The sequence below is a fragment of the Neomonachus schauinslandi genome, chromosome 7 (assembly GCF_002201575.2).
Source record: "Neomonachus schauinslandi chromosome 7, ASM220157v2, whole genome shotgun sequence".
Classification (NCBI taxonomy): domain Eukaryota; kingdom Metazoa; phylum Chordata; class Mammalia; order Carnivora; family Phocidae; genus Neomonachus; species Neomonachus schauinslandi.
The window spans coordinates 6,029,702-6,055,078 of NC_058409.1; the positions used below are offsets into that span (position 1 = coordinate 6,029,702).

At 36.7% G+C, this 25,377-nt stretch overlaps 2 protein-coding genes across 2 annotated transcripts in view; one reads left to right on the forward strand and one right to left on the reverse strand.

Moving 5' to 3' along the window:
• Positions 1-13,054, forward strand: part of CNOT6 (CCR4-NOT transcription complex subunit 6) — a 68,646-nt gene extending 55,592 nt beyond the window's left edge. The window contains exons 5-12 of the mRNA XM_044916748.1: positions 3,523-3,612; positions 3,709-3,777; positions 5,057-5,214; positions 5,914-6,068; positions 6,646-6,800; positions 7,728-7,958; positions 9,671-9,873; positions 12,763-13,054. Coding sequence (XP_044772683.1) covers positions 3,523-3,612; positions 3,709-3,777; positions 5,057-5,214; positions 5,914-6,068; positions 6,646-6,800; positions 7,728-7,958; positions 9,671-9,873; positions 12,763-12,975 — 1,274 coding nt within the window. The 3' untranslated portion in view covers positions 12,976-13,054. The remainder of the gene's footprint in view (positions 1-3,522; positions 3,613-3,708; positions 3,778-5,056; positions 5,215-5,913; positions 6,069-6,645; positions 6,801-7,727; positions 7,959-9,670; positions 9,874-12,762) is intronic.
• The window catches only part of RASGEF1C (RasGEF domain family member 1C), an 838,438-nt gene that overhangs the window by 362,031 nt on the left and 451,030 nt on the right, over positions 1-25,377 (reverse strand). The gene's annotated exons all lie outside the window — the stretch shown is intronic.

The window sequence follows — 25,377 nt, forward strand, 5'->3', positions numbered from 1 at the left end:
AATCTCAAGTGGACTCCACGCTGAATATGAAGCCTGACATGGGGCTTGATCCCACAACCCTGAGATCATGACCTGAGACGATCATGATCTGATGCTTCACTGACTGAGCCACCCAGGCGCCCCTCTTTTCTGGTAGTTTTTAAATTATGAATTCATTTCCTTTAATAGGTATAGGGCTATTTAAATTATGTACTGAGTGAGTTCAGACAGTTTGTGTTTTTCAGGGAAATGGCCCATTCATATAAGTTGTTAAATTTATGTATGTAGAGTTGTTCATAGTATTCTCTTATCCTTTTGATTTCTGTAAGGTTTGTAGTGATATCCCCTTTCACTTTTTATATGGGTAATTTTTGTCTTCATTTTCTTTGTCAGTCTTGGTAGAGGTTTACTAATTTTATTGATCTTTTCAAAGAAACAGCTTTTTAAAAAATTCCTTTTTTCTGTTTTTAATTTCATTGATTCCTATTCTTTAGTATTTTTAATCTGTCTTTTTGCTTTTCTTCTTTCTAGGTTCTTAGGATCAGAGTTTAGATTATTGAATTGAGATTTTTCCTTTTCTAACGTATGCATTAGGTCCTATAAATTTCCCTCTTGGCTCTATGTTATCTGTGTCCAGCCACAAATTTTGATATATGGTGTGTTTTCATTTTCACTAATTCAGTGTATTTTAAAATTTTCCTTAAAACTTCCTCTTTGATCCATGGATTGTTTAGAATTTTCCAAGTGTTTCCAGATTTCCCTTTTGTCTTTTCAGTACTAATTTTTAGTGTGATTCCCTTGTGGTTGAAGAATTTTGTATGATTTGAGTTCTTTTAAATTTGTTGACGTTTGGTGGTTTATGGCCCAGGGTGTGGTCTTTACATAGTTTATGTCCCTTGGGCATGCACAAGAATATGTATTGTGGTATTATTAGGTAGAATGGTCTATAAATCTCAACTGGATCCTATATATTAACCTAGTTAGTGTCTGTTAGATTGATGATGTTGGAAGTTTTTTTGTCTGGTTCTGTCAGTTGTTGAGAGAGGAGTGTTAAAGTTTCCCAGCATAATTGGAGATTTCTCTATTGTCCTTTCAGTTCTGTTTTTGCCTAAAATATTTTTCAGTTCTGTCATTTTGTGGATGCGTGTTTAGAATTGCTATGTGTTCTGCTTTACATTATGTAATGTCACTTTGTGTGTCTAGTAAATTTATCTTCTCTGATACCAACTTTATCTGATACTAATTAGTCACTACTGCTTTCCTTTGTTTTCATGACATCTTTTACCATCTTTTTCCTTTCAACCTGCTTTTATAGTGTTACATTTCAAGTGAGTTTCTTGTGGACAACATACAGAACTTATCAAGTCTATTAGTGCTATCATTTTACCATTTTATATAATGGTATATATATAATATATAATCCCTAACTCTCTTGATGACTTTTTATTTGCTCCCTGTTTATAGTATCATTGTCTTAAATATTTTCTCTACGTTTATTTAGAACCAAACCAGTGTTGCAAAAATATTTTAATGGCTGAACATGAGTGAGAAAGCTTAAGCAAAGGAAAGCCTATTATATTTGCCCCCTTTTGAAGATCATATTCTTTTTTTCTTTATAATGTTCCAAGGTTCCTTCTTTCATCATTTCCTTTGTATTTAGAGAACTTCTGTTCTGATTCTTTTTTGATAGATCTGCTGGCAATAGATTCTCTTAGTTTTCTGTCCTCTTGAGAATGTCTTTATTTCTCCTTCCTTCCTCAAGGCTGTTTTCACTGGATATTGGTTCTGGGTTGCCAGTTCTTTTTTTTCAGCACTTAAAAATCTTGTGCCACTTCCCTGTGACTACCGTGGCTTGTGATGAGAAGTCTGCTGTTATTCAGAGCATGTTCTCCCTAGAGGTAAGGTGTTTTTCTCTGGCTGCCTTCAAGATTTTTTCTTTGTCTTTAGTTTTCAGAAGTTTAATTATGGTGTGGCTTGCTGTGGATTCTTTTAAGTGTGTCCTGTTTGGGTTTTATCAGACTTTTGAATCCACAGGTTTGTTTTTCTCTCCAAATTTGGGGAGTTTTTCAGCCATTATTTCTTTGAGTACTGTTTCAGCTCAGTGCTTCTTGTTCTCTGCTTCCACAACTCTGAGGACATGAACCTTAGAATTTTGTTGTGATCCCACAGGTCCCTGAGGCTCTGTTCATTTTTTTCAGTTCCCTTTCTATTGTTCAGATTGGGTAATCCTTACCGTTCTGTCTTCAGTTCACTGATTCTTTCCTCTGACCCTGTGTGTTGCTGTTGAACCCATCCACTGAACTTTTTATTTCATTTATTCTGTTATCCAGTTTTAATATTTCCATTTTCAAAAACATGTTTTGTTCATTTGCCGAAACTTTGTTTTTCTTTGCTGAGTCTTCCTGTTTTTTCATTTATTTCAAACATGTTTTGCTAGTTCTCATTTAAGCATTTTTTGTCATGCCTGCTGTATTTAGATCAGATCATTCTAATGTTTTTGTCATCTTGGTGTTGGAATCTTGTTTATCTTTCTTCATTTAGTTTGAAATCTTTGGTATGATGAGTGATTTTCACTTGAAACTGGACATAGTCATACTACATTATGAAACTCTGAATCTTACTCAACCTTCTGTTTTTGCTGGCTTTCTCTTTAACACTTCTCTGGCAGAGAAAGTGAGGGGGGCAATATCTTTTGAAAATCTTTTTTCATTTGGCATGGTTAAGATCTTATAATCACTTTATAATGATTTAGAAATCGTTTGTCTTCTTCAGTCTATAAAATTTATTAGTCTTTCTTAAAGTGGGGCTGTGGCATCCAGAACAATATATATACCCCTTGTGTGGTGTGGGTAGGAACTTCACTGTTCAAGCAGTTCATTGTACTGTTAATTTTCATAAGCACATAAGAAATCCTTCTGAGAGGATTTGAGACTCTTGTAGGTATATGTAAATCATTGCACTTGCTTTCATTTTTGGCACTTAGGAAAGAGTTACTGAATTTATGGATGGCTCACAGCCTTGGGGTTTTCCCCTTTCCTTAGTGACTTAATCTTAAACCAAATCTGTCTCATCTTGTTATTACTTTATTTAGTAGAATTTTTAAAAATCTAAGTGCAGACTACATTTGTCATTAGGATATCTTGTTAGCTTTGTTGCATTCTTAAGTTTTGATTCTCTGATTCATTATAGTGGCTGTCCTCTTTCCCTTGTCTGACCCTCCTTCCCACTCTTCCCCTTCTAGTTTCACTTGGGTTTGATTGTCATAAAAGTGTTGTTGAGGCAGGGCCAGATACAGAGCACTATTAGATCTCTTCTAGATTGACATCAGTCCACAATAATCATTTTCTGACTACTTCTGTAGAACATGGTATGAATCATTTTTATTCTTATCAAAAACTGGAAAAATATTTTCTCGGGTTTGGTATATTACAAGTAATTGTATACATTGTTATAGATGATCTGATAATTTCGGTATTTTTTTACTTTCGAAATATTTTGTTACCTTTCTTGGTTTCATTTTACCTATTTAAAAAATATTTCCAGGAAATCCACTTACCCAGGATATATTGAACCTCTATCTGGAACCAGATGGAACAAGAAGGCTACTGAACTATTTGCTTGATAATTTGGCAGGTACTGCAAAAAGAAGTAAGTGGTCATTTGTTCAAACAATTTTTTTAGGAAGGTGTGTAAGAATATTGCTTAATTTTGTGTTTTATATTCAACTAGTTTCAACAGAACAGCCACCTCCAAGATCTTGGATTATGTTGCAAGAACCAGACAGAACAAGGCCAACTGGTTGGTAGCCTTATATTTTTTTAACTTATTTTTACTTGGTATTATAAATCTAACAGTGTGTTGGCATGGGTTAGATTATGGGCTGTGTTACAGTTGAATGCTTAAGACCTGATTTGGTTTGAGAGAGAATAATAAAGACTTAATTGTTGCTTAGCTGGTCTTCCTACTATGCTATAGGTGTGCTGTCGAGCAGTGCTTCTCAACCAGAGGCATTTTCATCCCCCAAGGGACATTTAGCAATGTCTGGAGACATTTTTTGATTGTCACAGCTGGGGGAAGTGCTCTTGACAACCCCTGGTTAGAGATCAGACATGCTGCTAAGCATGCTACATTGCACAGCACAGCACCTCCCCTGCCTCCCGCCCCCAGCAGAGAATTTACCCACCCATGATGTCAGTCGTGCCACTGTTGAGAAGAAGCTCCGCTGTCAAGTACTGACCAAACTCATTTATTATAATAAAGACACCAAAATCTTTATATTGCAAGTTCCAAATGTATTTGATACTACAGAATTGTCAGACAGCCAAAACACTTACTTGAGAGAGAAAATGAACTAATGGCCTCTGATTTCTTTTTTTTTTTTTTAAGATTTTATTTATTTATTCGACAGAGAGAGAGACAGCGAGAGCAGGAACACAAGCAGGGGGAGTGGGAGAGGGAGAAGCAGGCTTCCCGCCGAGCAGGGAACCCGATGCGGGGCTCCATCCCAGGACCCTGGGATCATGACCTGAGCCGAAGGCAGTCGCTTAACGACTAAGCCACCCAGGCACCCCCTCTGATTTCTTTTTAACTTAACTTGTATGAAAATAGTTTGGGAATTACATGATACGTGTAACAGGATTTGGTCTATGATACCTCTTTCCTTTCACTTGGATTAATAATAGTTGCTCTATAGAAGAAAATTAGCCATGCCTATTAGGAAAACTGTCAGTTTTCCATATTCTGCATTAGCAGTTAGCAGAGTGGTGGAGGGAGTACAGATGTGATGAGCCCTGGTCTTAGGGACAGAGAGGCTCGAGATCTTAGTCTTTTAACTTCGAACCTTCTGTGGGTATCTCTATAGCAGATAACACATCGTATCATTATTTGTTCAGCTATCTGTCTTTCCTTCCTTATGCAACTTTACTTTTATCCATTATGTCTGGCATATAGTAGCTTTTCAGTGAATATATATTGAGTGAAATAAAGTCAAACTTAGCATTTAAGTAAAAACTATTGAAATTAATTATTTTTTTTTTTCTGCCACGTGTGTGAATAAGTAAAGTTATCTTTCCTACAGCCTTGTTTTCTGTCATGTGCTATAATGTTCTTTGTGATAAATATGCGACCCGGCAGTTATACGGCTACTGTCCGTCTTGGGCACTAAATTGGGACTACAGGAAAAAGGCCATTATTCAAGAAATTTTGAGCTGCAATGCTGATATCATAAGTCTTCAGGTAAGTCATGAGAAGAAGTGTTTGTGTAAAGTGCACAAATGCCCCAATGTTGATAAGCAAGGGACAGACTGGGAACATATTACCCTAACACATTTGAAGTTCCAGCTCAGCAATTCTTAAAATATTGGCTCTGTTTTTAGCAAATCCTGGGAGCATTCACTGCCTGCTTTGTTTTGCAGCTACTGTGCTGCCAAATGAAGCAAATGGGTTAATTTGGGTTTTAGGCATTTGCTATGACAGTTAAATATTCATCTTTCTCTCCCAGATGCCTTGGCACTATTTTTTAATGGGGTGGCGGTGTTACTGAAATTATGGCATTGTCAAGGTATAGTTTTGCTTTACCATCAGCAGTAATAGAATAATTAGGGCATAGTGGAAAGCGCATTGAACCTGACGTACAGTAACTTTGGGGTCTCAGTCCTACTCTCATAATAATTTACATGACCTTGGGCAAGTCACTTTCTACCTGTGGTCTGCATTTAGAATCTGCGAAGTTCCTCCTCTCTGATTCTTACTCCCCATCAGTTCTAAAATAAAATACACACACACCGAGGTGTATGTACGTTGAAAGATGTTATGTTCCTTATTCTGCAGATTAGTCCTTTGAAATTATTTCAGCCCCTCAAACTGTACATGTAAAGTTAATGCATGGGACTGATTTTTGTCTTATGAATAACTTTGCCATTTGCAATTTTTCAGGAGGTTGAAACAGAACAGTATTACAGTTTTTTTCTGGTAGAACTGAAAGAACGTGGCTATAATGGATTCTTTAGTCCTAAGTCTAGAGCTCGGACAATGTCAGAACAAGAGAGAAAACATGTCGATGGCTGTGCAATATTCTTCAAGACAGAAAAGTAAGTCATCTTATGTTTAAAAAAGAATATTTTCTCAGTATTTGCAGGGAGTCAGGGGTGTGGAAATTAGTTGGCAAATCGGAGACTGAAGTGTTGTATTCTTAGTGTTGAAGGGTTTGGTTTTGAAACATCAGAAGTGATCTTGTTTGGGAGACTTGTTGAAAGTGCTGCTGTTTCTTCAGGTGTTCACTAGGGTTTAACTCCAATTGGTAATTGAAACACCTCGTAATTATCATTCCCTCTAGGATGGTAGAGGGATTCTTAAACCTATAGTTTGGAAAAGAATTATTTAAAAATTACAAGATGGAATATTCCAACTTGAAACTTAAAACAGAAGATGACTACATTGTCTTAAGTTGTAAAAGTGTTTCAAGATGTTGTTTTTATCAGTAACAGACTGAGAACAACTTGAAACGGATGTGGGAAGCTTGGTGTGAAGTGTGGAGGATTTTCCATAATGTGATTTACATGCCATCATATTTGTTAAGAAAGTTTGGGAAAACTGCATTTCCCACAAAGCTAATACCTTGGTATTCCCAATTCTATGTTTGTGTGTGTGTTTTTGTTTGTGTTTTAGATTTACTTTGGTTCAGAAACACACTGTTGAATTTAATCAGCTAGCAATGGCAAATTCAGAAGGGTCTGAAGCTATGCTGAACAGAGTCATGACAAAAGATAACATTGGAGTTGCAGTACTGCTAGAACTTCGAAAGGAATTGATTGAAATGTCATGTGAGTGACCTTTTCACTTCCTGTAAAATTGACCTCCAAAATTTAATAGAAAGCAGAAAATTTGTTATGTATTAATAGTCTTATTTAACACCTGAAGAAACTCAGTGAGAATTTAAGTCATTTCTAGAATACCGTATCCCTTTTTCTCTACCACAAAGCTTAAGATGAGAACACAGGGCCCAGAAAAGTATTTCAAACTTTGAAAGGCATAAAGCCAAAGAAAAAAATGGGTTTTTTTTGCTCCCAATCATTTTTTACATAAAAGAAATGTTGAAATAAATATTAACTAAAATAACTGCTCAGAGAGAAGAACTCCATACCCTTCTATAATTTCGTGGCAGCAAGGATACTCTGTAAGCTAACTTCTCCTCCTGCCCTACTTGTAATCATTATTTTAAATGTTCTGAGTTTTGGATAAATGGACCACTTATTTCAAATTGAAAGTACATTTAGAGTGACCGTCATGCCGAGAACTGAAACTTGTGTCACTTGAGGAACAGTTGGGACTGGAGATGTTTAACCTGAAGGAGAGAAAATAAAGATGGAACTTAGTGCCTGTATTAAATATATCTAAGAAAAAGGATGTAGATTTAATTTTGTGAGACCCAATTTAGGACATCTGAATGAAGCCAGAAGTTTTAAGGAGACAACTGTTTAAAAATAAAGCTGTCCCAAATAGAATGGGCTGTGTGTGTTCAAGTACTGAATGCCCTACCTCAGACTATTCAACCAGAGCATAGAGGACTGTTTTTCAGGTTTGTGCTACCGTAGATTTAGTCATCAGGTGGGCGATTGTTAGGTAAATTTTAGGGTCCTTTTTTATTCCTGAGACTCTGAGATATACTACTTGCTTTCAGATCCTGTAAGACTATATGGGCTGATGGGCGGGTTTTGTCTGTCTCTTTGTTTTCTTTTTATCTAATATAGCTGGAAAGCCACATCTTGGAACAGAAAAACAACTTATTCTTGTGGCTAATGCTCATATGCATTGGGACCCTGAATACTCTGATGTGAAGCTGGTTCAAACTATGATGTTCCTCTCAGAAGTGAAGAACATTATTGATAAAGCCTCACGAAACCTCCAGTCCAGTGTAGTGGGAGAATTTGGAACTATTCCACTGGTGTTATGTGCAGATCTTAATTCTTTGCCGGATTCTGGTAAGAAAAGATATTTTATGTAGAATGCTTTTTTTTTTTTGACTAAATTGTTTTTTTAATATATTGTTTTTGGTAATTCCAAATTTAGTCAAAATGAAAATTCAGCTTATAGCAGCAGCTATGAATCAGATTTAGCATTTTTTGTGTGTGTAGTTAGGGAGACTATTTTGGAAAATGAGATGATGTTATGAACACCTAAGGAGGAAGGACATTAATCATCTTCGATAAACATGTAGTTGATAACTTGAAATAACCTGTTAAAGAACATATGATTATATTTCATTATGCCCAAGTCACATATAATGCAAACTCTGAGAAGGTTATTAAGATAGCTTCTCTGGGATTCCAGCATGTAGTAATAGGATGCAGTGTAAATGGCTATTTACAGGATCTTAATATTGGTGGGCTTGATACCGATACACCTTAGGTGGAAATTGAGATCCTTTATTTACACAGATCAGGCTAGTGATTTGAACAAAAAAGAACAGGGATCTTGATTTTTATTACAATGTAGAAGAATACAGAAAGGCTTATCCTTGAATACTTTTCCATTGGATAGCACAGTGAACAAAACCATAGTTCTTGTAATGTCAGACTAAGTATTCCTTTTTGTATTTCACCTCTTCGTTTGTACTCTGTCATTGGCACAAAGTACTTTTCCTTGCCCTTGCACATGTGCCTGAGCACGTAAGTATAAACACATTTGGAGTGGTTCAGTTCACTTGCAGTTCATTGCCGTCATGATGGATGAGAGCCAGGAAGAAGATAAAAACTGTCAAAATTTGTTTTCAGGGTAGGTAAAGGTATCTGAGATCCATAATTCTTCGGCCCATCTCTTAGAGCTCTCCGGGATCACTGCTGCTGAAGCAGTGGGGGATTGTTCTCTTGACAGTTTCTCTTCATGTGTTCTGCCTTCTGTTTAACTACAGAGTATCTAAGGGGCAAAGAGAGACTAGTCAAATAATACATACTAAGCCTCATTTCAGTGTTAAAAAAAAGATACAGTATTTTAATAGCAAACACATGGGAAAATGTCCAACTTTACTAACTAAATGAAAAGTAAAATAACTATTTGCAGAGCCCGTCTAGCTGATGGCATTCTCTTCCATGGTTGACAGTATGTATAAGGGCACATTTAATCCTAATCTTGGCATTTTATACCAAGTAAATAATTCAACATAGGCAGAAACCTAGATACTAAGATGTTGATTATGGAGTTAACTCTTTTTAAAAAGTAAAAACAAGGGATGCCTGGGTGGCTCAGTCAGTTAAGCGTCTGCCTTCTGCTCAGGTCATGAACTCAGGGTTCTGGGATCCAGCCTCGCTTTGGGCTCCCTGCTCAGTGGAGAGTCTACACTTCTCCCTCTAACCTTCTCCCTCCCCCTGCTTGTGCTCTCTCTCTAATAAATTAAATAAATAAACTCTTTTAAAAAAAGGTAAAAACAAGCTGAATTTTTTTAAGAAATAAGGAACTAGTTTAACAAATATGAAACGCCAGCACAGCAAAATATAAAGTATTCAATATACTAGGATCAAAACCATGTAAAAATGGACTTAGATAAGTTCTGGGAAATGTAAAACAAACAAAACAATAACAAACATTTTAGAAAGGGGGACTGTGTGTTTTAAAGTAGTTACTATTACATTTTTTCAGTTTTGTACACTGCATATTATACTGGACAATGAACAAAGTACCTGTGTTTTCATTATAGGTGTTGTAGAGTATTTAAGCACTGGTGGAGTAGAAACAAATCATAAAGACTTTAAGGAACTGAGATATAATGAAAGTCTTACAAACTTCAGCTGTAATGGGAGAAACGGGACAACCAATGGAAGGATCACGCATGGTTTCAAGTTAAAGAGTGCCTATGAGAGTGGCCTGATGCCTTACACAAATTACACGTTCGATTTCAAGGTGACTTTTTTTTTAAATTTTATTTTATTATGTTATGTTAGTCACCATACAATACATCATTAGTTTTTGATGTAGTGTTCCATGATTCATTGTTTGTGCATAACACCCAGTGCTCCATGCAGAATGTGCCCTCCTCAATACCCACCACCAGGCTAACCCATCCTCCCACACCCCTCCCCTCTAGAACCCTGTTTGTTTTTCAGAGTCCATCGTCTCTCATGGTTCGTCTACCCCTCCGATTTCCCCCGCTTCATTCTTCCCCTCCTGCTACCTTCTTCTTCTTCTTCTTTTTTTTTTTTCTTAACATATATTGCATTATTTGTTTCAGAGGTACAGATCTGAGATTCAACAGTCTTGCACAATCCACAGCGCTCACCATTGCACATACGCTCCCCAATGTCTATCACCCAGCCACCCCATCCCTCCCACCCCCCACCACTCCAGCAACCCTCAGTTTGTTTCCTGAGATTAAGAATTCCTCATATCAGTGAGATCATATGATACTTTTCTTTCTCTGATCAACTTATTTCGCTTAGCATAATACCCTCTAGTTCCATGCAGGTCGTTGCAAATGGCAAGATATCGTGGGGGTTTTTTTATGGCTGCATAATATTCCATTGTGTGTGTATGTATATATGTGTGTGTGTATATACACACACACACACACCATATCTTCTTTATCCATTCTTCTGTTGATGGACATTCGATTTCAAGGTGACTTTTGAGATTGAGAAACTTTGTAAACCTCCATTTTTTGGGAGAGTCTTGTAACTTTATTATATCTTTGAAATGTGGATGTGTGTTGAGACCGGAAGTAAGCCATCTTGAATTAGTTGACAGCAGTATTCTCTTATTACGCTTCTGTGATTGGTGTCCCGTTCCTACTTGATAGTTACCTCTTAGAGTCGTTTCCAGGGTAAGAAATCAGATGAAATAATGATAGTAAATCCTGAGTTCTACTGTCACTGTTTTGGGGCAATTATGTTTCTCATATGCTCATTGCTAACAGCTGTTCAGAAGGTACCATACTATCTAATTTGGTGTCCGTTGGAGTGACATATTTCATCTCTCATATTTTAACTGAAATTGTACTCCTCGAGTGCCAAAATGTGGTTTATATTAGCCATTTAAAAATATATCTTCTATTTATATGCATTCAGACACAGTTAACGGCTTACAATATGGAGCCTTGCCATAGTGCTTCTCCTCATTTTTAATATCAGTGGTTGTTTAGGACTTGCATTCATCTGTTCTTTTTATCTTTTTTTGCATTTCTGCTCTTGAATCTTAGTTTCTAGCCTCCTGGAAAAAGAATCATTCAGGTTAGATTGTGTGTTAGAGTGTTAAATACTAGTGATAATTGGGTCTTAATTTCGGAGGGGAGGGCTGTTTGTTAGTCTTCTTTGAGAAACTTGAAAAGCTTGAAATTTTTTAAATTTGAGTTTGGAGGGGCCGCAGTGCTGTAGATAATGATTTAACCCTGGGAACAGATGAGTGTGTGGAGATGAAGAGAGGCTGAAGCAGACTCTGGGGAAAAGGAACATGTAAGTGACGGAAGAGTGGCCAGAGAGAGGAGGTAAACCAGGACAGTGTAGGAGCCCAACTGCCAAGGCAGAAGGCCTTTCTGGGGAAAAGAAGCATGCTTTCAGCTTCCAAAAACTGTTGGTGAGAGATGCTTCACTGGTGAGCTAGGCACAGAGACTAGAATGTGGAGAGTTAAAGAATATTGCTGGGCAAGGAGGTAGTAAAAACCAACGTTGAGATTCTTACTTGAAGCAGATTGATTGAAGAGGAGGTGAGGGTGATAACGAAAAGGTAGGAGAGATTAGGGATTCTTTTTTCTCTCTGTTCCTGTTGCTGATATAGAGATAAGAGGAAGACACTTGAATGTGCTTAAATATTTTTGGCTGAAAGCATGTGGAGGAGAGGCTGAAGTTACAGGGAGGAGAGGGGCAAACTGAGAGGTGTTTACCTGGGTGCCCAGTGCTGGGCCTGGGTGCTGCTGGCGGTGTGCAGGGCAGAGATGTCCTGGCCCTCGTGGACCTCGCAGTCCTGTGGGAGAGACGCAAATGAGTGTGCATTTACACCTCAGGGTGCGCATAAGCAAGAGAAGAGACTTGGAGGTGGTAGCGGGTAGTTAAGTGGGTGGGGGCAAGATTCAGGAAGGACTTGGGAAGGTGAATGAACTTGACATGAAGATTGAGAAGAAATTAGCCAAATGACACAGAAGAAAGTGCTCCAGGCAGAAGGGAGAGCATGTGTGGAGGCCCTGGGGCAGGAAGGAGCTTGGCACCTACAAGGAACGTCCTTCTCCCCTCCCAACACCACCAGCCCCCCCCCCCCCCAAAAAAAAGGGCTGGTGTGGTAATGGAGTAGTCAGCATGGGAAAATAGTACAAATCAAGTTAGGAAAGAGAAGCTGAGGCCACACCATGAAGGATCTTGTAGGTCTCATTAAAGATTGTGAAAAAGGGGGCGCCTGGGTGGCTCAGTTGTTAAGCCTCTGCCTTCGGCTCAGGTCATGATCCAGGGTCCTGGGATCGAGTCCCACATCGGGCTCCCTGCTCTGCAGGAAGCCTGCTTCTCCCTCTCCCACTCCCCCTGCTTGTGTTCCCTCTCTCTCTGTGTCTCAGTCTGTCAAATAAATAAATAAAATCTTTAAAAAAAAAAAAGATTGTGAAAAAGTCCAGAAATGAGGAAGAGTGAATGATTATCATCCCTAAACTGTTTTCATTCTGCTAGATTTGACATGTGGGGGACCATTTGGTTTATGTAGTACTGCCTCTTCCCACATGTTTATCAAGCATGACTGTGAGGGTACGTCTTGAAAGCTCTCAGTGTTTCAGTGTTAGCTTATGTGAGGCCTCATCTTTTTTTCCTTGTTTTTCAGGGTATCATTGACTACATCTTCTATTCGAAACCTCAGCTGAACACTTTAGGCATCCTGGGACCTCTGGACCACCATTGGCTAGTTGAGAATAATATCAGTGGCTGCCCACACCCACTCATCCCCTCCGACCACTTCTCACTTTTTGCACAACTGGAGCTCTTACTGCCTTTCCTGCCCCACGTTAACGGCATTCACCTTCCTGGCAGGAGGTAGTTAAGTACCTTCAGAGGACGACCTCAGTTTCAACTTGTAAACTCATAAAATCTGATTATAGGGGAGTGAGGTATGGCCACCAGGGTTTTTTGTTTTGTTTTTTCTTTTTTTTTCCTCTTTCTTGATGATTTGAATTTTCAATCTTGATTATTTGATAAGGATATAGTATGAAAGCCAGGTGCTAGCAACAAATTCTGAGCCCAATATGCTTTATATACTGTTAGACAGGGATTGGTGTGTTTACACCTCTCTTTAATTTGTTACAAGTAATTTTCCTGTTTCTTCTATCCAATATAAAATTTTCATGCCTTGAAATAGGAAAATGTTTGAACAGCATATTCTCTTTGCACAGAAATCTGTAGCACTACTTTTTTGAGGCCAGTAATAACATCCAGAGACCATTCTTCCATACTTTACTCCCTCCCTTTTCAGACTTGTTTGTAAAATAGAGACTTTGAATTTAGCCTTTATGATTGTATATGATCCACAGAAGACCTGATTTATGAAATTTTGTACTAAAAAAAAATCAGATTTGGAAATGATTGTATTGTAAACTAAGGCTAAGTTTTTTTACTGTTTCATGTGTTATAAAGGCCAGCTTGTAAAAGAAGTTGTAACAGACTTTCTCTGCTGATGATTTGCACTGTTAGGGTTTTGTTGGCCCTTTTGTACTACTTTATTTTTAAACTGAGAACATTGCTCTTTAAATCTAAATCTGCTTAAAGCTTTGGACATTTTCTCAGACCAGAGGCAACTTATCCATGAATTCCTGGGTGTTTATAAAAGCTATCTACCAGGACAGGTAAGCTGAGCAGTCAATGATCTGTAGGCATTTATGGACTGAATGTAATGGTTGATATATGTACATTCTGATATTTTTAAATCTTTAACTTTTTTAAGTTAAAAAATTACAGCTGCTTGGATGCAGCTTCTTAACTCCTTTTTGAGACACTTCCTGTCCTGTCTCCACTGTGCCTGCCTAAATTTGTTCTCACCAAGCACTGCCTGTGCATGCAGAGAAAATCTGTGCAGCCTCTTTTATATTTTTTAAATACTGTTTAACATTTGTGAGAATTTTATGAAAACGCTTTTGTATAAGCTGTGGCTTTTTTTTCCATTGTGAAGCATTGAATATCATATTTTGGAACATGTTCATAGGTGGGTCCCTGGGTCTTTGCTCACCAGACCCAAGCACTGCTTCTTGGTGTCATTGCACAATGCCGTCCGTCACCCGGAATACTGCTATCATGTGAATTCTTTGTTTTCCACGTATTCCTTCATCTCCATGTTTTTTTAAAAATCATTCCTTTTTTTTTTTTTTTAAATTTCCATTTATGAAGCAGTGTAAATGAGATGTATTTTCAAAACAGGTCCCCGAGACAATTCTTCAGATCATTTATAAAGTGACTTAAGTCATTTTAATAGGTCAACCAAGGTAAAAGTTCTGTTGCACCCTGTATTTTGCCCATAACATCAGTAGTAGATGCGAGATTAAAGCTAGCTTTTAACTTTGCAGGGTTAACTTGTATGTATTCTGTTCTCATTCATTCTTCTCTCAAAAATCAAATGAATTCAGAGGGAACTTGGTCTAACTGCTTTTGTTTCAACTGCAGGCAGGGGAGCAAAAGGACAACATGTGAGCAGTAAGAAAAACACGTTGAACTGTTATTAACAATTTTTATACAGAAAATGAGTCATTTTGAATAATGACTTAAAATTTTATGAAAAATATTCAGCACTTAAATGTGCTTACTCTGTTTTTAAGAGAAAATAAAATTATATACTGTTTAAATAAATGATTTTTTTTTCTTTTTTAAAGAATTTTCCAAAAGGTTTTGATCTTGAATCTTTGTCTGGGACCTGGTTTTTCCTTTGAGGTTTTTTTAAGATTTTGTTGTGATGGCTTTTTATTTTTTGCTTTTTTGTTTAGGTTGTGCTGACACCAAACACATCCAGTTTATAATCAGTACATTGGAAAGCTGGTTTTATTGATGTAGAACCAATGCATAACTCTTTATGGGGTTTTTGTTTTTATTTTATTTTATTTTATTTTATTTTATTTTATTTTATTTTATTGTAAGGTGTGAATAAAAGGTGTGTTTACTCATTTTTCCTAAACACTGTGTTGGTAATGTGCATCATGACAATTTCCAGCAAAGGTGAGCTGGAGCTGGTTGGACTGATGAGGCAAGGAGACCGCTTTTCCTATGATCTGCATTATGTGATAACAGGTCCAGAGAGCTTTATGGAGAGGGAGGGGAGAAGCACTTACCCGTTTGTATTTGTTAATGGAGGATGTATTCTTTTCATAGAGTGCACTTGTTAGATGCTAAAGGTTTGAGCTTTACACAAAAATGTTTTCATCTGTATTTGTTATTGTCTGCAATATATTTGAATTTGGGGGCAGCATAGTAAGATATAAGGGCCTGTTATGTCTTGAGACTATTTGTTCTTGCCTCTTCTGGGCACACTGCATTCTGTGGGTCAGTTTGAACAGCCTCTCCATCTTATTTAGATAGTGATAAATTGAACCAAGAGTGTAGACTTACAACTGTAACCTTCAGAAGAGGAAGAAATATTTTGGGTCTGTAGGGAATAAACAGTCACACCAAAATAGATTGATACTTTTGTTAAGCAAGGTTTTGTGTTCTAAATATCTTCTGTGTCCTGGATAATTTCCAATAATCCATACTCTTTAAAATGCAATAAAAACTAGTATGTTTTCTCAGTATAGATTTTTTTTCAAAATTCTGTAACAGATCTATTTAATGTGGTGTTGCCATAATGTAATTTCAGTGTTCTTGCTGGATAAATCCATTTTATGAATGTTTTACAGAAAATTTGGGGTATGTTTTCTGTTTTTACTGATCAGAAATTTGGAGGCACACAATTCCTTGTTGTAAATCTCTTGAAGTACATTTTACCGTGTTATTGGTAATTATTTATGCGTTGAGAATTTAAATAATGTTCATCAAAATTAATTTATGGCATAATTTAAAGTAGAAATAAATTGTTGATTGCAACTTCACTAGTCCTAGAAGACAGTCAAGGAACATCTCCAAGAAATGTGTTTTTATTCTTGATTTGGTGACAGCCAGGAAAACTTACATTGAGTTAGCACTTTGAAACCTAAGGACATTATTAAATTGGGTGGGATGCACTTCTAAATGTTGAAATTAACATTTCAAAGCTCTTCTAAGATTCAGGTTTTCAGTAATAAATTCCAGTTGTATTATTCCGTTTTTTTTTTACTGTTTAAATTCATGGAATTAGTTTCCATAGTGACTTAAGGTTTTGGGGTCATGTCATATTAAGACAAAAGCCAACCTAGGCAGAATAGTTACAGCAGTTTGTTCTTTTGATGAACCAATCAGAATTTTCAGTACAAATGCTGCAGATAATTCAAAGAACACCTTTAGCAAGTGTTTCTCCCCTACTCGTAAACAGTATTTTAAGATGTTCACTTTGCTCTTCTTTTTGGTTACATAAAATTTAATAACCGGTATGTTGAAGTAGTGTCTAAAATAGAGTATCTAGTCTTTATTCACAGTACATTATATTGTGTAATGCACTGGACTAATTTTTGTTTACCATTCATGTAACAAAACCCAGCACATTATCTGCACTAAGCTCAAAGAATGTCGCATTTGCCGAGGCAGCTCTTTGATAAGGGTGATGGGAAACCGAATATGTACCTATGGACTGGTGGTAACAAGGGCTTTTACTGTTCTTTTCAGTGGAACCTTCTTGGTCAAATTGTAACTAGCTAGTATTATATTTATATACAGGGTCTCTTTTCTTTACTGATGTATTTTCCTACTCATAGCCAACCAATAAATTCAATATCTGTTTCAAATATTTTAAAAGTGTAATTTGTATAGCTGTAGTACTGAGGTTCGAGAAAAATAAATGTTAGCAGACCACATAATTAAAATTCTGAGTCACCTGGGGCAGGGTTGTAACTCACCCTTTGAAAGGGGGAAGGGTGAATGGGGGACAAGGGCCATGATACAGGGAGATGTTGCATTGGCTGTGTTGTTCTGTAGAACACTTACATCTTTTCCAAAGTTCATTTTTATATTTAGGCAACTGATGGTCCATATGCATTTAGGAATTTTGTCATTGTTACCATATACCTCGTTAATACAAGAAATGGGCTCATGTCTTCGTCTTTTAGAAGGAGTTTTGACATATTTTAAATAAATGCTTTTAAATATGGTGACAAACATTGTGTTGGTGGGGTTCTACTAATTGATTAGATGTTTTACTTTTCACATGTATATTGTATATATAAACTTTAAAAATGTGACTTCTCAACTCTTCAGAAAAAGTCCATTTGTATTTTAGAAACTGCTTTCTATGACAAATGTGAATTTTTAATGTAGATGCTAGAAAAAAATCATTTAAAATCAGATGACAATGTTTGCCAGGATGTCCACTTTTTTTTTTAATTTTTTTATTTTTAAAGATTTTATTTGTCAGCACACAAGCAGGGGGAGCAGCAGGCAGAGGGAGAAGCAGGCTCCTCACCTAGCAGGGAGCCCGATATGGGACTCGACCCCAGGACTCTGGGATCATGACCTGAGCTAAAGGCAGACGCTTAACTGACTGAGCCACCCAGGCATCCCAAGATGTCCACTTTTTAAAGTAGGCATTTTCTACCTAATCCTTAATATATAATTTTACCTCTGTAACAGAAGTCTTGTTCCTCTTTATAATTGTCAAAAAGTAAGTGTATAAAAAAGTAAATGAAGTATTATGCCCATGTTACTTTATAAGTTCTAGTTTATGTTCTTGAGAGGAACCAGGTACCTAAGGGAACACAAAAGTGAAATATATTTAGAATAATGCTTTTGTGTTCTATGTAATGTTGCATATTATACTGAGAATTCCCATTTTGGAGTATTATTTAGGTGTTCAAGTTTAAATTGATTTTTCAGTTTCATAAGTACTATAAAGACAATTTTAATAAATAGATTATGTGTTAGAAGACTCTTAAAAGAAGATAGTGTTTACTAGAATTTTACAAGAGTTTGAGAAATATCTAAGTTAATTTCCTCCAAATAGTGAAACATAAAATGTTCTGAGTGCTCCCCAGATGACTAACCCACCAGTCCATAGGAACTGGGAAAACTGCTGGATGACAAGGTGGCCTGTGAACCAGTTTCTGTGGTTTCTTTAGCTACATTAACATTTTCAATCAAATAAATAAGGAGATGGCAGTTTTTAAAGTCGGCAAACTTCAAATCACTCTAATGCATTAAAAAGCTGTTAAATTATTTTGGGCCTGTCCTAAGAAATTTTGCTCACTACACCAATGTGCCCAGAGGCGGGCGGGCTCGAGAGTTTTTACTGCCAGCTATTGTCAACCTTCCTAGCACAGTGAGTAAGCTGCAGGCCCCAAGGAGCCCGTCAGCACAACGGTGTCTTAGTTAATGCCTCATCCACCAGCCCTACAGCCCGGTGAGTTCAGTATCTTCCCTGTGCGGCACACCTACTAACTTATACTGTTCCCCAACTTCATGTAATTCTTGAAAACCTGGTCTGTTAAGGACACTGAGGAGGAATGATGGTGTGACCAAAACCAGGTGGAAGTCTGCAGGATGCAGGGCTTGCTTCCCGTTTAATATTCACGCTGGTGCAGGTGGCTGGTTCTCAGGGCAGTGACGTACGTGTGAGGGGCATGTGCTCAACATTGGGAGCTTTGTGAGTTACCAGAACCTTTTTCCTCTCCTCCCTGACATGATGCTTGCTAGTGATCACTTTGAACAGCCCTGATGGTGAGGGCGCTGTGTGTAGTTGGTCCATTTTGGTGATCAGAGTTCTTAATGTACTTTTCTTGGTCACCATACTGATCCATACTTATTTGCAATTTCTTCTCGTCAGACACTGCGCTAAGATTGGAAATGTATACCGGGTACGGAGGGAGCAAATCTCTGCATGAGCCTTTACAGTTTTACAGAGGCGACCTTAGAGCTAGTTTTGTAGGACTAAGAACTTGTTTCCCAGATGAATAACAGCAAATTATTCATCCCAGATTTGTGAAATCCTGCGTAGTTACGAATTTCGAAACAGGAGGGGGTCTTCAGTGGGAAGCACACTGGTGGAGTGTCTGGAACACTGGATGCCTTTGGAACCTTGAGCCATGCGCTAAAGTTTGAACTTAATCCTGCAGGTGGCGATAAAGAGCCAGGTAAGGGTTTTAAATAGGAGCAACATTACCAGGTTTATGTTTTAGAAAGGTTGCTACAGCAGTGCTCTGGAGGGTGGATTAGAACAGGAAAACTGGTTAACTGGCTTCTGGCATGGTCCAGTTGACAGGATAAGCTGAGGATGGCGTGCCAGGAAGTAAGAGAAAAAAGGAAGGAGAACTTGAAATGTTCAGGAAATAGAATCAATAAGAATCTTGATTTGTCCCTCATCACTTGTGGGTGAAAAGACAGGTGAGTTTTGTTCAGTCACTCATTACTTTCATTAGGCAAACCCTGACTTACCGTCCCTTATAGTGTTTGCTGCCAAGGCCCTCCTTTCTCCTTTACTGACCTCACAAAAACATTTAGGCAAAGAATTTTGTTTCTCAAGCTATACTTCATTTTGCTTTATTTTTCATTCAGAGTTTAGTCTGCAAAAGAGATCCAGTATGTCCCTAACTGAATAGTTAAGTAATTAATAGGCATTAGAAGATACTTTAATAGAGCAACCCATTACAAATGGAAGGAATCCGAGAATTCTAAGTTTCCCGTCATGCAGAGGATTAGCCTCTGCCTCTAGCCAAGCCTCTAGCCACATGTGCCTTTGGAGCTCTTGAAATATGCCTAGTGGGACTGGGATTGTAAGACGTTTTTCGGTTTCAGTGAAACTGTACTGTTGTGCTAGGACCAAATTTCCCTTTATCTGACACATTGTGTAAGATGTGAAACCAATGTATTGCTTGTGTTACACATCTCCAGTTGATGTCAAAGAACTGATTCCATCCTAACAATATTTTACTAACCAAAGTAACCATAATATGTTTGAGTACTTTCTGCCAGCAGCATGACTTGCTGTGCCTGTGTAAATCATTAGTGATTGGGATGCCTTTGTTCATTTTAATATAAATTCTTTTTCTGTTTAAAAAAATAAGTATGGGCAAATTATTAAATTTAAAATCAGTGCTGATTCAGAACTGAGCTAGTCCCACAACTGGAACAATAAAGACTAGAATTCATCACGAATTTCATGATGAATGACGATTGCAATTTGTTGCACCAGAGGAAAAGGAAAAACCAGTGTAAAAAAATTAAAGGTAGTGAAGTGAACAACAGTAGGATACATTTTCTTCAAATATTTACTGAATTTTATGTTTCCTGTCAACAGTCAAAAAAGAATAATAGATGAAATTAATCACCTGAAATAAGAATTAGAGGTCCAACAGATTTTTTTTTTAACTATAACAGGATATGAGCTTGTGGATTTGGCCAGCTATAAAAGGGCTTGTATTCTTATTTTTTTTTTTGAAAGATTTTATTTATTTATTTGACAGAGAGAGACACAGCGAGAGAGGGAACACAAGCAGGGGGAGTGGGAGAGGGAGAAGCAGGCTTCCCGCTGAGCAGGGAACCTGATGCGGGGCTCGATCCCAGGACCCCGGGATCACGACCTGAGCCGAAGGCAGATGCCTAACAACTGAGCCACCCAGGCGCCCCAAAAGGGCTTGTATTCTTCCACAGGAAAAAAAATTAATGGAGATACGGTATTAGGGAAATTTTGTTAGAAAATGAAGACACAAAGTATTTTACAAAAATGAAATATTTTCAGTTATAACAGTTACCTAATAAGACCTCCCTAATACTCCTAAAGTTTAAAGTACTTACTAGCCTTAGATGAGTTGTGTGATATAAAAGGCAGCAGTTGATGCTTTTTCTTAAAGGACTTCCAAATTTACAAAGAAATGTGAACTCTCAGCCTAAAATCAGACTGACGACATAGATATTTTTGCATCTTTTACATCTGCCAAAGAATTTCTTCTAGATACGAAGAAAGATCGTTTCTGTCACTACAGATAGTGCTCAGCTATGTTAGGTCAAAAATCTGGGATTATTAGAATTTTAATGAACCTGGATTTCCTTTATTGTTTCGTTTCACCTTATGATGCTTATTGAAAATAGTTGCACTTACTTTTCTGAAACAGACTGAAAAGTGTCATAGTTGTTAAAATTAAGTTTATATAATTTCAAATCAAGAAACCATCACCAGTTTGTGAAGACTATTCAGAGGGATAGAAGGCAATTTAATGATCTTGTCTTCTTTACTGATGCCCATTGGTTGAATTATGAAGCAACTTTAGCAATGGTTCACTATTCGTTTAATACCAGTTTAAGATTATCTTGCAACAAAAGAAATGCTTGCTAAATATTCAGTAATCAAAAGCAAACCATGTCTGTATGATACACATTTTCTTACCAGTATCAGTCTGCATATGGGTGAACCAAAATTGAAGCTCCAAGGAGAGGAAAGAGTATTCGTGACCTTCACAGGCAGGTCCAAGAATTTATGTTGAACTTCATGATACAAACCAAGAACACGGATTTTTGTATATTTTCTAACAAATTTTAACTGTCATCACATTTTGTAAATTGGCTGCTAAAACTACAAGAAAAATTGGAAGAACGCTTTGTTGATACCTTGGTAAGTTAGAGTTGCTTTTCAAATTATGCAAATTTGAATTTGATGTTACTCTAGAGCAGACATAAGAATTAATGAGTACTGGAATGAAAATGTTCTTAACTTGGAGAGAAGTTGATAAGCTTTTGCTACAAAGTTAAATAGATTATAAAAGAATAAACCAGTTTTGTTGATGTGGTTTCAAAAAAATTTTTAATGACTTGATGATTCACTTGTGGGAAAACAAGTGTATTTGGGATAATTTGGATATATGAATCTACTTTTTCAGTTATGTTTTATGTAATTGTTAAAATCATTAAAATATTACACTAGAAAATATTAATGCAAAAAGTAGTAAAGGAGGAATAGACAAAAGCATGAGACTGAAAAGAAATGGCAGGCATAAATCCAATAATACTAAATGTGAGTAGATGAAGCAAGGTCAGACTGGATAAAAATAATCGAACCATATGTTAACTAGAGGAGATATACTTTAGATTCAAAGACACAAACAGGTTGAAATAAAAGGATGGAAGAAGGTATGCAAACAAACTAAGAAAGTTGTGTGGCTATACTAATAAGACAAAATATACTTGAAAACAAAAAACATTACTAAAGATAAAGAACTTTTTATAATCACGAGCAATGCTAAACGATAACCACAAACTGCTTGAAGCAAAACTAACAGAATAAAAGGGATAGACGATCAACATGAATAGTTGTCCAATACCCCATTCCCAATGGATAGAACAACTAGGCAGAAGATCAACAAGGAAATAGGATACTTGAACAACACTATAAGCCAAGTAGACCTAACAGACATGTATAGAACATTCTACCTAATCATACCAGAATGCATATTCTCAAGGGCACATGGACCATTCCCCAGTAGACCATAGGCTATGCCATAAAGCAAACCAAGAAGTTTAAAGAATTGAAATTGTACCAAGTATATTCTCTGATCATAATGAAGGGAAGCTAGGAAGGAAGTTGGGAAATTTGGAAATATTTAGAAGTTAGACTACACTCCTAAATAACAATGGCCAAAGGAAAAAAAATCTGAAGAGAAATCAGAAAATACTTCAAAATAAATGAAAAGACATAACACACCAAAACTTACGTGATGCAGTGAAAACAGTACTTAAAGGGAAATTTGTAGCTGTAAATACCTACATTTTAAAAGATCTCAATAACCTAATCTTCCACTTCAAAACACTGGAAAACAAAGAGCAAGGTAAACCCAAAACAAGGGGAAGAAGGGACATGGTAAGGACTGGAGCGGAAAATAATGAAATAGAGAATAGAAAAACAGAGAAATCAACAGATGTAAAAGTTGATTCTTTGGAAAGATCAGCAAAATTGATGAGCCTTATACTGAGCAGAAAAAAAAATTACTAAAATCAAGAATAAATGCGGGGACATTACTACCAACCTTACAGAATAAGGAGGATTATTATGGAGTACTATGGACAGTTTTTGTCTAATGACAGATTGTGTAGATGAGATAGACAAATTCTTAGATAAATTACCAAAACGGACAAGAAGAAATAGAAAATCTAAATAAATGTATAACAAGTAATTGAATTAAAAATGAAAACTATATAGAAAGAAAAGCCCAGGTCCAGATGGTTTCACTGGTGACTTCTTCCAGGTACTTAAGAATAATTCTTCACAATCCCTTCCAAAAATTAGAAGGCCAATGTTACCTCTGATATCAAAGCCAAAGATGTCACAGGGAAAGAAAACTACATGCTAATGCTGCTTATGAATAAAGCTAGGAAAATCTTCAGCAAAATACCAGAAAACCGAATCCAGCAATATGTAAAATGATTATACACCATGGCCAAATGGGATTTATCTAAAAAATGTGAGGTTGGCTTAATATCCCCACTTAATATAATACACTCTATCAGTAGTATGAAGGGCGATACCACAGGATCATTTCATTAGGCACAGAAAATGTATTGACAAAATTCTATAACCTTTCATTTAAAAACAACAATGAAACACCAAACTAGGAATGGAGAACTTCCTCAGCCTGATAAAAGGCTTTTACAAAGAACCTACAACTGACATCCTACTGTGAAGGCTTTCCCTCTAAGATCAGAAAAAAGACAAAATGTTCACTCATCACTTCTCTTCAACATTGTACCAGAAGTTCTAGCCAGGGAAATAAGGCTTGAAAATGAAATAAAAAGTAGTAAGATCAGAGAGGAATAAGTAAATCTATATTTGCAGATGACATGATCTTGTACATAGAAAACCCCAAGTAATCCACACACCAAAAACCTATTACAACTAATAAATGAATTCAGTAAAGTTATTAGAAACAAGGTCAATATACAAAAATCATTGTATTTCTATTCACTAGCAAAGAACAAATAAAAGATTAAAGCAATTGCATTACAATAATAATAAACAGAGTAAATACTTAAGAAATTTAATGAAAGAAGTGGAAGACGGGATGCCTGGGTGGCTCAGTTGGTTAAGCAACTGCCTTCAGCTCGGGTCATGATCCTGGAGTCCCGGGATTGAGTCCCACATCGGGCTCCCTGCTCGGCAGGGAGTCTGCTTCTCCCTCTGACCTTCCCCCCTCTCATGCTCTCTCTCTCTCATTCTCTCTCTCAAATAAATAAATAAAAATATTTTAAAAAAAAGAAGTGGAAGACTTGTACACTGAAAATTATAAAACATTGAAAGAAGACCTAAATAAGTGTTAAAACTTTTCATGTTCATGGACTGAAACACCTAATACTATTAAGATGGTGATACTCCCCAAATTGATCTATAGATTCAATTGTAGTCCTATCATAGTTCCAGCTGGCTTTTTGTTTGTTGGAGAAATTGACAAGCTGATCTTAAAATTCATGCAAATCCAAGGAACTCCAAAGAGCCAAACGATATTGAAAAAGAACAAAGTTGGAAGACTTAAACTTCCTGAGTTCAAAATGTATTACAAAGATTCAGTAATCAAGAAGTCTGGTATTGGCCTAAGGATAGCATAGATGGATCAATGGAATTGAATCGAGAGACCAGAAATAAACCCTTACATTTATGGTCAATTGATTTGAGACACAGGTAACCAAGACACCTTATTAGGGGAAGGAATAGTGTCTTCAACAAGTGGGGCTGGACAGCTGAATATCCACAAGCAAAAGAATGAAGTTGGACCTCAGTCTCACACCATGTACAATAAGTAAAAGGAATTAAAAAAAAAATTTTTTTTTTAAATGTAAGAGCTAAAACTAAAATCCCTTAGGAAAAAACGTTGGTATAAATCTTCATGACCTTGGGTTGAGTAATAGTTTCTTAGATAAGACATCTTAAAGTGCAAGCAACCAAAGGGAGGAAAAGAGATAAATTAGATTTCATCAGAATTAAAAACTTGTGCTTCAAAGGAAAAGAAAGTGGAACCACAGCCCATAGAATGGGAGAAAATATTTGTAAACCATGTATCTGATGAGTCTAGTCTCCAGAATATATAAAGAACTATTACAACTCAACAATGAAAAAAGAGCCCAATTTAAAAATGGGTAAAGAATTTGAATAGACATTCTCCAAAGAAGACCTGAGTTTCTCTTTGGCGTGATAAAAATGTTATGAAATTGGATAGGAGTGATGGTTGCACAGCATTGTGAATATCTAAAAACCTCTAAATTATATACTTTAAAAAGGTAAATTTTATAGTATATGAATTATCTCAAAAAAACAAATGATAACATTTTGTATGATTTCTTCTGGGACTTGAATTATTTGAGA